The 12362-nt window shown below is 46.5% G+C and overlaps 1 protein-coding gene across 3 annotated transcripts in view; it reads right to left on the reverse strand.

Annotated features, from left to right (window-relative positions):
* Positions 1-12362, reverse strand: part of ACOT7 (acyl-CoA thioesterase 7) — a 169592-nt gene that overhangs the window by 25612 nt on the left and 131618 nt on the right. For 2 of the 3 annotated variants that reach the window (XM_072608714.1, XM_072608716.1), the window contains exon 8: positions 7281-7465. The exons of the other annotated variant lie outside the window; for it this stretch is intronic. In XM_072608714.1, coding sequence (XP_072464815.1) covers positions 7281-7465 — 185 coding nt within the window. The remainder of the gene's footprint in view (positions 1-7280; positions 7466-12362) is intronic. 3 annotated transcript variants of the gene reach the window in all.

The following is a 12362-nucleotide window of genomic DNA, read 5'->3' on the forward strand; positions in this document are numbered from 1 at the left end:
AAGGCTCTGCCCTAACTTGCCTCTGCCTTCTGATGCCAATAGTTTTCAGTGACTGAAGCAGCTGCCCTTGGAGCTGAAGGGAATGAGGTCTAGCTCTGAGCACAAACCTGTCATGGGCGTGGCTAGCATGGAAGGATACACAGGTTCCCAGAACTGCAAAGGCTTATCATCAGAAATGAGACTTTGCGATCTCTGCCTTAACCCAGACAAAGCTTCCTGCAGTGTTGGCTGAACAAACAACCAGAAGCCTCCTGCTGCTGGTCCTCAAGGGAGCCCAGGTCCTAGAAGTAAAAACCATTTCTTCTGAGAGACGTCAGTAAGGGGAGAGACCAGGGGGCTTTCCCAACACAGGTACCCCAAGCCAGGCTCCTCCAAGACCAGCAATGCAAAGGTCATTGCCACAAGTGAGCAAGTATACAGAAAGCCAGGACTCATGCCTTGGGGTTGAGGACTAAAGTGGGGAGAGTGGGTTATCCAGGAAGCAGTGTTCCTATAAAGCATCCCCACAGGCTTCTGACTAATTTCTAATTAGTCTGGAAAGTGCTAGAGACGCTCAAGGATGTAGTACTTCCAGCAGGGCACCTACCCAGCGTTCAGTACTCATCAAGAAACAGCCCCAAATGCTGCTCTGTATTTGGTGTCTGTCGACAGCAAGCCCTGTGGCTGGAGGTGGGGAGGGGGGGGTTTGAGCTAAAAATAGAGAGTCGGCTGAAGAACCGACAATAGGGAATAGGGGGAAGGGAGAAGCAGGATTTCTGCAGAGATGTACAGGTGTCTGATTCTCCTCGCACTCTGTGCTATTCCACGGGGACACATCCCTCTCTTCCCAAGTTCATTTGAATTCCAACAAAAGGCACCAGTTTAGAGAGAAATAAAAAGACAAAGCTAAAGACTAAGTCATATAAAATCCACACCATCTCTGAAGATAACCATGTGGTTATATTAGTTGTCTCTCCTCTCTCCCCGCCCCCGTCTCTCTCTCGCTCTCTCTCTCTTTCCCTCCCTCTCTCTCCCCCCACTCTTTCTCTCCCCCTCTTTTTCCCTCTCTCCCTCTCTTTCCCTCTCCTTCCCCCTCTCTCTAGACACAAGCTTGAATTGTCAATTTTCCAAGTGAATGCACTAAATCTGTGCATTGACACCGCACTATGGCTCCCTGCATTCTCAGGTCTCCTCTCCCCTTACCTTCAAATTAGCAAAGATAGTTAATGAACAGTAGACCAGCAGGGCACTTCTGACAGGATCACAGCTCCATATTGAACGAGCAAGAAAGAGCAGCCTGAGTTTGCATCAGCTAAAACAGCTGTGTGATTTGGACAATGTCATCAAATCCCTCAGCAATTCAGTCAAACACATGAATGATTCAGCCAACTCAAACAAACAACTGTCAATCAGGTCGGAACGCTTTACCCATTGTGAAATAAGGCATTATAGTAGGAAGAGAGCCTGGATCCGAAGGGCACCGACCATTTGCTGGCTGGGTGACTGTGGACTCGCCCTTTCCCTTCTCAGGCTGGGGGACTTTATGCTTTGCTTGTTGATAGAAGGGTCTGTTGAGGCCAGGAAGCAGGGTGGATGGGACAAATGCCCTTTTCACTGCAAACTGGCTTTACTTTCTACAGTTTGTATCATCCCCTCCCCAACAGAAGACAAGTCCTTGGAGGGTGGATGGTCTTGTTTCTGTCTCTGTACTGTTAACACCTAGTACAGTGTTAGCATACAGCAGGTACCTAACGCATGCTCAATGAATTAAACTGAATGGGTATAAAGTTCTTTACAAAGATTAAAATTCTTTCTCTTAGCTATGTTGTCTTTTTTTTTAACTGTGAAAGATTCACCCAAATACAAGGCTCCAGACAGAGGAGATTGCCAGGCAATAATAACAGCTAACATTTATATAATTAAGTTTTATATATATATACACACACACACACACACACACACACACACACACACACACACACACACACATAATATGTAATTTATATAATTAAGTCACCTGACCCAGACTTGCTATATGCTTGGGTCCTGAAAGAGGTAGCAGATGTTACTGCTGAGCCATGACAACAAGGGAATAGGAGAGCTACCAAAAGACTGGAGATGAGGAAATATCTTGATGTGTACAAAAAGGAAGAGATCAGAGCCTCCAAACTACAGGTCAGAGAACTGGACTTCAATTCCTGGGAAAATCCTAGAGTGACTCATTAAAGAGACACCCAGCAAACATCTAGAAAGGAAGCAGTGATGGCTTCAAGGGCAGGCTGTGTCAGGCTCAGCTCGTTTCCTTGTTCTGATAAGCTAGTAGAGGAGGGGAGCAGCATTGTCATTGTCTCCCTAGGTTTTGGACAAAGCTTTTGCTCTAGTGTCTCATGGTATTCCTGTGGAGAAGATATTGGGATGTGAACTAGAGTTCAGAGCTTCTTAAACTGTGGGTTGAGTGCTGAAGGGGTCAAGAGTAGAAAACGTTTAAGAAGCCCTGGACTAGACCATATACGCTTAAATGAATTCAAACCTTTGATATCAGCGTGGCAGGAGGTCTCCAGTGGAGTACCCCAGGGATCTGGGCTTTTACCATTTTTATCAGTGACTTAGGTAATATTCATCATATCTGCAGAGATATATCTGCTGGGAGGGATATCTAACACACTGGAGAACAGTCAGAGCCAAAAAGATCCTGAGGGGTTAGTAAGGGTCCATGAACTGTGGCTGAAGCTAGAACACAGTTTTTACATATTTAAATACAACAAAACTGTATTTAAGAACGGAAAAGACCATTATCAGCTTGCAGGCTGTACAGGAGCAGGGAGCCAAGCAGCTTTGGCCCAGATGCCTGGGCTAGAGCATTGAACTGAATCAAATGAAATTCAGCAGGGATGAATGTAAAATGTTATATGTGTATTAAAAAAAATCTAGCTTCACAAGTATAAGATAGAGGCATGCTTAGATAGCAGCTGTTCTGAGAAAGATCTGGGAGGTTCAGTAGACTACAAGTTCAGTGAGTCCACAAAGACCGGGAGGGTGCAGTCAAAAAGCTAGCATCTTCTTGGGCACGGCTCCCAGGAAGAGGAAGGCCACAGGACCTCCATACTGTCAGGTCCCACCCGTGGGAGTAGAGAGTTAAGGTCTGGGTATCTAGCTGGAAGATATCCAGAAAGGGATCCACCAAGCTGCTGAAGGGTCTTGAACTCATGCCATTTGAGGATGGACTAAAGAAAGAGGGCATATTTAGCTTAGAAGAGAGAGGAAACAGAGGACATACAATTTGGTTTAGGTATTTAAAGGTCTCTTGCAGTATGCATGTTCTCTTTGGTTTCAGAGATAGGACTCATGGGTGGAGTGGCAAAGCAGCCAGTTCTGGCTAGACATCTGAAAAGACTTTCCCCAAGAGAGCTGGGCTCCTTCTCACAAGGAAGCTGGGCTCTCTGTCCTCAAGGTCTGAGAGCCAAGGTTGAATGATCACTTGGGTATGTGATGGCAGAAATGCCTTTCGTAACAGTCAAGGTCTTCCTTCCCAATTGTCAAGTTCTGTGAAGGAGGGGATGCCAATTTAGTTCAATCTGGCACACATTTACCAAGCTCACTTCTGGGGGAGTTTTGAACTGTTCTGACCTCATGCAGTCTAGCAGGAGTACAGGCTACTTAGGGTAGTATCTGTAAACAGATACTACCATACACAGTCAAAGAAGTGTACTCAAAATAGATCAAACAGTATCTTTAGTGAAGTCCAAGGAGTGAGAGGTCATTACCAACTTGGGGGTGGGGGGAGAAATAAGAGGGCTTCATGGAAAAGGTGGTATATATGGGGGCATGAAGTGAAGCGTAGCTATTGCTTAAAGGATAGCACATCAGGTAAAGAGTCAAAATCAAAAAGAAAAGATCTCCAACAGACCAGAACAATCAGCTGAATCTAATCAAATTAAATTCAAAAGGGAAAGTGTAAAGTCTAAAGTTCTACAGTTGGAAAGTCAAAACCAGCTGTATAAGTGCAAGTTAAGGAAGACATGGCTGGACACTGGTTCCTATGAAAGAGACCCAAGCCAACAATGTAAGCACAATAGGTTTAAAAGAAGTCTGAATCTCTGTGGTGGTTTTCCTCTCAGGCTGGCCCTAGCAGCCCTTTCCGAGCTCTGCATCTCCTTACACTTGCCCTTTCTCTGGCCCAGGGACACTGACCTCTTTGCCATCTTCCTGTCTCTCCTCTCTATGCCCTTTTGCTGGCTGGCCCCTTGGCCTGGAGGACTCTTCCCTCCTCACTTGCATCCTTGAACGTCTCCAAGCCCACCTTCCACAGGAGGCCTTTGCTGGTCCCACCCAGTACAAGTGTGCCCTGCCTGTCTCCTGTACGCACGAGCTTGAAGCAGGGACTGTCTATGACTTTCTTTGTACCCTTAGCACTTTGCCCAGTGTCCAATACACAGTGAGTCCCCCTTGTTGATTGGTGGGAGGGCTGCTGACAACATCCAAAGAAAGGAAGACGGCAGACCTCTTTGCTCAGGCAGCTCTTGAGTGCCACAATGATGCTGAGGTGGCACAGGGGATAGGAGAATGCATGCTACCTGGCAATCATACCAATGAGTTGGGTTGGGCTGAGCCTAGAGAAGAAAAGACTCTCAAAGAACATGGCAGCTGTCCTCAAGTGTCTGAAGGACTCTCAGATGGACAATGTGCTTTTCCTACTTGATGCCAGAACACAGGAGGAGGAGCAATGAGGAGGGGAAGGCATAAAGAGGTGGCTTTCCAGGGGATTCCTCTTCTCTGGGGTGGAAAAGGGGCTGAATGCAGGTTATAAGGAGAATGATGTTGGAGAGGATACCTGCTGAGGTATGTGCTGGAGTCTGAAAGAGCAGATTGTTAAATGTTCAGGATGAACATCCACACCTTCGAAGTTGGCAAATACTAAAATAAGGGCTTGATTTATTGTTCTGTTGATTGCTTATACTGAGGAAAGTGATGGAGAAAATGTTTATGATGTGTATTACATTTAAAAGTGTGCTCAGCATACATCCACCCTCCCCCTCCCACCCCAAAGAGCCACTTGTTAAACATTTACCAGAACACTGCTGGGTTAACTGGCCTTTGAGGTCTTTTCCAAATCAGACTATGTCAACTGAGAGTGACACATAGAATCCAGGCCAAGCAGCCAGGTGGCATTTGTCAGCCTCCATTCATCCACTGAATGCAAAGCCCTGTGATGGAGACTGAGGGGCTACAGAAACCATTAAGACATGCTTCCTGCCCTCCAGGGCTTACAGTCTAGAAGGGAACAGCAACAGGAAGCAGAAAACCAGGGAATTTGAAATGAAAGGAAATCTGTTTATTGTTGGGGTGTGTGGTTTTGTTTTTTTAAATAAGTTCACAGCTGATTCTTAAATGTGTGACATCTGACAGAAAACAGTAATGAGCACGGCATGGACTAGACATGAGAAAGCAGAGGGGGCTCAGGGGAGGGCGAGCTTCTGAGTTTCTCAGAGTTGGTAGAATGCCCAAGTGATTCTGTCTGAACTCTTCCACAAGAGTGCCAGTGACATGGCAGGCCTGATGCAGTTTGGGATCCATCAGTAGGCTCTAGGCCAGAGTGACACCTCCGATGCTTTCCACCCCCCCACCTCTCATCCTAACTTCCTCCCCTATACAAGTCCTCCTGATGAGAGCATCAACTGTTAACAACCAGAGCACCTCTGTTTATTCTAAGGGTCTTGATTTCCTTATTAGTCCATGAAATAGATGATATCTGGGATGAAAACAGGACTCAGTTCTAAGGGAAACAATGGCTTGTAAACCTGGGAAGAGGAGACCTGACCCTTAGACACTATCTCTTTTCTCTGCACAGAAGTACTTCACAGCAGATGCTGAGGAGCTCCCGAACCTGCAAAGCCATAACCTTTGAGAACAAGGATGGGAAAGAAACCTACAGAGAATGCTCCATCTGACAGCCTCTCAACACTCCGAGGGCGAGTGGCTGAATGCCACAGGCATTCATCAAAAGTGGCGGCAATTTATAATGCCCCTCGCTGTCAGCCGGAGCAGGCAGGACACGGGCACCTGTCAGAGACTAGAATACTAGGGCTGAACAAGATCTTGGAGATCACCAACATCCGACTATATGTTCAAAGAGATGAGCCTTGACTGAGAGAGAAAGATCACCCAGGGAGGCAGTGGCCAAACCAGGACTAGACTTGTCTGGAATAGGATGAGCCCATCTTAGAGAAAGAGGCCCCAACCCGAGGCACTGAAACATTTCTTCTCTTCTCCATAGCTCTGCAGATGCTCTTTTGGGAACTAATTTAAAAGCATTTTACAACATAAAAAGACTTCCAGGATTTAAAAACATCATCTCTGCAAACACATGTGCACACGCATATACATGTACATGTACACACACACATATACTCCTAAACTGCCACACTGTCCTGGCTTGGCATCTAGTATCTATTACCCTGTTTATCTGTGTACAAAGCCAAAACACTGGGTTAAGCAACTTTCCCAAGGTGATAGAAACCACAATGCCTACTTCCCAGGTCAGTGATTCCTAAAACCCCAGGGGGCTGGCTTACTGACCAGTTCTTGGGAAGCCCTACTGTCCAAAGAAACTGATGGTAGTACATGTTAACTGAATTCTCTGGTTTGCCTGTAGCACATTCCTAAAAAAGGTCATTAATGTGGATCTCCTGGGATGCTGAGCCAGCTGAGGGAGCCACCTCAATGTGCTCCAGAGAGAACCAGCTGCTAGGCTGGTTTTTGGCTGCACCTGTAATTTCATTGGCATATGGACCTGCTGATAGAAAACTTCCTCTGCCACAGTAGATGGGCACCTACTCTGCAGCTTAGAATCTTAGAGGGTGGCCAGGGGTACTGAGAGCTGAAAGGACTGTGCCAGGGTCATCCGGTCAGCATGCGTCAGAAGCAAAACTTGAACCCAGATCTTCCTGACTCTGAAGTTGGCTTTCTCTGTCAGGCTCTGGTTCAGTTAAATAATATTGAAGAAACAAGACCCATAGAGAGCAGGGCAGGGTTCTTTGCTCCACAGACACCATCATGACCATCAACTTCCTGGGGAGCCAGAGACTAACTACAAACATGGCCAACGCACATCCCAGAAGTCACTGTTAGACTTCCAAGGGACCCTCAAAAGCTTGAGTGCAGGGACGCTCCAGCTGAAGTGACCAGTGTGAAGAAGGCATGCAGAAGATGGCTTCTTCCAAGGAACGGGAGATTCTCTCCATAAGGAGCTCTCACTAGGGCCCAGAACCATCTGGGAGTATGTGGAGACAAGGCCTACTCACCAGCAGCTGAGGTACAGGGAGTGTCTTCCCCTCTTTGCTCAGGGACACGTAGGTGACGAAGGCACTGGCAGCGCGGTATCTCTCTTGGGAATGCAATGCAACAGGATCAGCATCCACCAAGACTTCAATCTCCATGGACTTATTGCTCGTGAAGGTCATGCGTCCAGAGATGGTGATGACGCAACCTGAAAGGCACCAACATGCTTGTGAATCCTTGTCACATACCTGTTTCAACTACTAGACGCAACAGGCCTGCTCATGAGTGAGGGCCCGACAGCGGTGGGGAGGTTAAATAAGGACAATACAAGAGACACACTGGTTAGGGAAAAGAAAAGCATCACAACTACAAGGAAGAGAAGATGCCAAACTCTTAAAACGACTCTTCTCAACAGTGGTCATCGTTCAGCTCTTTGCCACACCTGTCAGTCACCCATCATCATGTCCATGCTCTCCCTAAAGCAATGCTGGTCACTGAAGGCAGGGAGGATGGCTCAGGGGACTCTGTGGCTGAGGGGCCAGCCACTTCTCAGAGGGCATCAGCAGAAGCCCACTATGTCCCTGTGCTGAGCCAGGTCAGAAGCCAGGTATGCAAAGATCCAATCACTGTGAGAGGAGGGATGGTAAAAGCAGAGGATTGTGCTACCAGACGGACCTTTCTAAAAGATTCTGCTCTAAACCCTCCAAGACAACACTACTGATCCAAGCTCAAGACAGGTGGGTTAATAAACAAGTCATGTTTAGTAGGGCCACAAAAAGAAGCTTGTGAGAGGAAGATTGTTGTTAGGGAGGGAATGGGCAGACAACCTAGAGACGAAAGGTTATTCTAGATGATATGCCAGGCTTTTCTGTCCCAAAGTCAGAGCTATACTTACATCAACTGCTTCATGCCGAAATGGAGTAGTCATTTCTGAGGGGGAAGGAAGGAGCCCCATGGTCAGCAACAAAAACCATTATAAGAGTAAGAAGAGTTAGCGTACTCATGTCCAAGTATCTACTAATCAGTGAGAAGAAGGCAGATAACAACATTCCCATTTCTAAGGCAGAAAGGGGAGCAAATTACCTCTAATAGTTGCTACAAGTTTGGACCACAGGTCAGGCTTTTCATCTTGAAGGCCCAATTTAGTCACCTCTTTAGAGGCTCCACATATAAGGGAAAGGGGTTTGGAGTCAAGAAATAGGTCAAGAACTTTCATCCTTGCAGGCGTGTTAAGGACATATCTACAGGTCAAACATGTTGCAAGTCACACTTCAAATCCAACATCCTGAAGCAAAGAAAAGACCAGTCCTTCTGCCCTTGTGCTGCTAGAGAACTGTCCTGTTCACCATCACTTTCAATCTGCACAAAGTGAGTGCTGACATCACTAATATTTTTGACAATTGGAGAAACAGAGGCCTAGGGCGACAAGACTTCTTACCCAGGTGCTCACAGCAAGAAGATGTGTAGCATGGACCAGACACAAGGTCTTTCTGCTGAGCTCTCTCCCCCACGCCATGAAGCCCCTGAATCTCCAAGTACAGAAAAGAGCATCAGTGTCTGTTCCAGCTGCCACCTCATGGAAACCTTCCTTGACCTTCCTGTCTAGAATGAAAGCTCTTGGAGAAGAGCACTGTATTTCTTTCTGCTTGTATTTGTGCCTGGCACACAGTAGGTAAACACTGAATAAATGCTTGTTGACTTGACTAGCTTAAAGGTGGTTTTACCCTCCTTAGATTTTCCTAGGGCCGGATCTCTTCTTGGCACCCAGTACATCAGCACATCTTGGATTATACTGCTATCTATTCATGTTTGACATAAACTCCCCAATGGCAAGAACTGGGCCATTTTTAAGCCCTGTGTCCTCAGTTCAGGGTCTTGCAAAGAGGAGGTGTTTGATAAAATGCATGTTGACTTGAATTGAATATAGGCTAGACTGAAGAGGGGAGAGCCTGGAGTGAGGAAAACCAGTTGGTGTCTGCTGCAAGTGCATTTTCTCCAGAGAAATTGAAAGACTTCCTGACATCACCATCCATTTACCCAGCTACTTCAGTAATTTATCACTTCAGAGGTCCAATGAATTGGTGATCTTCGTACAGACAGTACAGCTTCCATGAGACGAGAGAATTCGACTTGCCCCAAGCCCTTGGCCTATAATTTTCTACCATGTCATTCTAGCAAGCCTCTTTAGAGGGGCCACCCTGCCTGCCTCTCATTCCTTTAGTATTTCATGGACATCAGTGTGACATTCGGACTGTTCACAGGCTCTCCATCACCCACCTAACTCCTGTTCTATCAACACTACAATAAAACCTACAGGCATCTACACAATCTGACTGAAATAGATTTCTTATATTACTCTGAAAAAACCCCCACACCAAATCTGAAACAAGTGAGTGCCCTCATTTCCCCACTGTAGCATTATAAAAACCAAGACCCAGGAAATAGCCTTAGAGCACCACTTGTCAGACATAGCATGATGACCGCTTAAGAATCCCAATGGCACAGTCCTGAACTGTCTCTCTCATAGAGAGGGCCCGGCTGCTCCAAGCTCAGCACCTTCTGCCTCCCTCCCCCCAGTCACGGGACTTGTGCAGTTTCTTTGCTGCTGCTGCCGTACTACAACAACAATAATGCCGAGAAGAGGAATGGCAACTACTAAGATCAGAGACTTTGGAGCTAAAGGAGACTTCAGAGGTCACGGTCACAGAGTGGAAAGGAAGCTGGAGGCCACTGAGTCCAGCCCCTGCATAAGCAACAAGTGCCTGAGGTGGGCCCCCTTGACTCAAGTCAAGCACCCTGGTCACTACCATGCTGCCATTTAACAGATGAATAAACTGAAACCCATCAAAGTTCAATGATTTTCCCCAGGTCTCGCAGGCAGTCAGTGTCAGAGGTGGAGGTCACTGCTCTCGGCATGACTTCACATTGCTGCCCAAAGTGGCTGCACTGATTCACAGCTCCATAAACAAGGCATGAGTATCATAGTGCTTGGCACACTGTGACCTTGGGCAGCACCAAAGAGAAGTGAACTATCCAGTCCTCATCTTTCTTCCTGAGCTCTGGTCTCCCATCACAAACTGCCTACTGGACTTTTGGACCTGGACGTCCCAAAGGTATCATCCCAAAGTCAAAAGGAGTTCATTATCTTCTTCTCAAACCCTCCCCTTTTTCCAACTTCTCTGTTTCTGAGGAGTCTACCTCAGAAGGTAGTGAGGCTACCTTAGAGTCACTAGGGAGTCCCCTTCTGAAACCCTCTTGTCCAGCCAGTTACCTAGTCTTGTCAACTCCGTCTTCAAGAGGGCTCTTCCACCTGTGCCCTAATCTTTACCCCTGTGGTCACTGGACTAATTCAGACCCTAGGTGCCTTTCAGAACACTCTCCCAGCCTCTCCAGATCACTCCCAGGTCCCTTGCTAACAGAACACAAACCACTCTGTTTGGTGGCACTTCTGACTCTTAGCTGCAGCCTTCCTTTTCCAGACTTGCCTCACATGACTCCCCTTCCTACCATCTATGTTCCAGCCAAGCTGGTCTCCTGGTTGTTCCTTACACAAAGCACATTATCATCGTCTCAGTGACTTGGATCAGTCTGTCTCCAAGTGACTGGCAGGGAATGTGCTCCCTCCTCTCCTCCACAGTGACCACTGGAACTTCCCTCCTATATTAGGGTTAGCCTGACCCCCTCTTCAGTTTCTATTTTCCCCTTCCCCCAAAACAGCTGTATTTCTCCTCCAAAAGAAATGAAGTCTCCTTCAAAGTAGGAATGGTTTCATGTTTGCCTTTGTATCCCCGGTGTATCCAACAATTTCTGGCACATAATAAATTCTAATTATCATTTGAAAGCTCATATTTTATCACTGGAGATAAATACCATCAGTTGTTTTCCTTAAAGTGATGGGTTCAGTTACTTAATTTTTGGTAAAATGTCTGTCAGATTCCCAAGGCTGAATAACCATGCTTTATCAGTCACTTTTTCAAGTAACCCTAGCGTTCCATGAGAAAACTGGCAAGCTCAGTTTGTACTCAAAAAATGGCCCCCGCGTTTTTCCCTCAGATGATGATGGTCATTTTTCATCCTTCATTTCAAAGAGAGCCAATGACATCAATGTCTTGACTTGTGCATGGATTTAAGTGAAGTAGAGTTGCACAAAGTCCTCAGCCTCACTCTTCCTAAGTCAGTGAAGCCCAGTGGCAGGACAAATGTCGAGACAACCTAGTGATAGCCTGGGATGCACTGGATGACCTTGGCATCTCTGATGACTGACCAAGCTCTAAGCGCTCCATAGAGCCTGCTTCAGCCACCTTCATGGACTGCTGAAACAAATTGTTCTCATCTCCCTGCTTCACATCCTTGGAGTAGATACCCCTCTAACTTACCAATGATTTTAAGGCCTGTCAGGTACCCTCAATCTGGTTTAGCCTCTCTGCCAAGATGGCTTGACTGGGGTGTGGCTGCTGTGAAGCCACAGCTGAGAGCTGGGTGACACATGGACACTCAAGGCGGATGAGCAGCTTTGTAAAGGGCTCAGCAAGCCCTCACACCCGAGGTGCTCGTCCTCCTTCAACACCCCACACACCATAGAGAACTTATGATATTTGGGATATAGCAGAAGTCCTCAATACCTACTTCCCTTTTTGCTACTTCAAATATTAAAAAGATATGTTCTCAAGAGCTAAGATTTAATAAAATTAGTCACTGAGGTTGCCTCATCAAGGGCACTGACAATCCAAATTGGCATTTTTTTCTCCTCTGAGTGCATGGTCGTAAAGAATGGATGGCAGGACTCCTGAGCCAGTGAACTGACTTGCACTAAGTAAAATGTGGCCCACTGCTACAGATTCTTTCCTCAGCTAGTTCAGTTTAACATTTTTATCAATGCCTTGGATAAAGGCCTAGATGGCATGGTTTTTAAATTTGTGAATGTCATGAAGCTGGTGAGGATGGTTAACATGTGTCTGATACTAGCTAGCTAAGTAACCTTGAGAAAGCCCTTTCCCCTCTAGGCGCCTGGTATCCTCATCCCAGGTCCCTAAAAAATGAAATAGCTGAACTGGATGATCTTCCCTTCAAGCTTGAAAATTTATAGGCATCTATGACTATTCTGT

Source organism: Notamacropus eugenii, chromosome 5, assembly GCF_028372415.1.
Source record: "Notamacropus eugenii isolate mMacEug1 chromosome 5, mMacEug1.pri_v2, whole genome shotgun sequence".
In the NCBI taxonomy this organism is placed as follows: Eukaryota; Metazoa; Chordata; class Mammalia; order Diprotodontia; family Macropodidae; genus Notamacropus; species Notamacropus eugenii.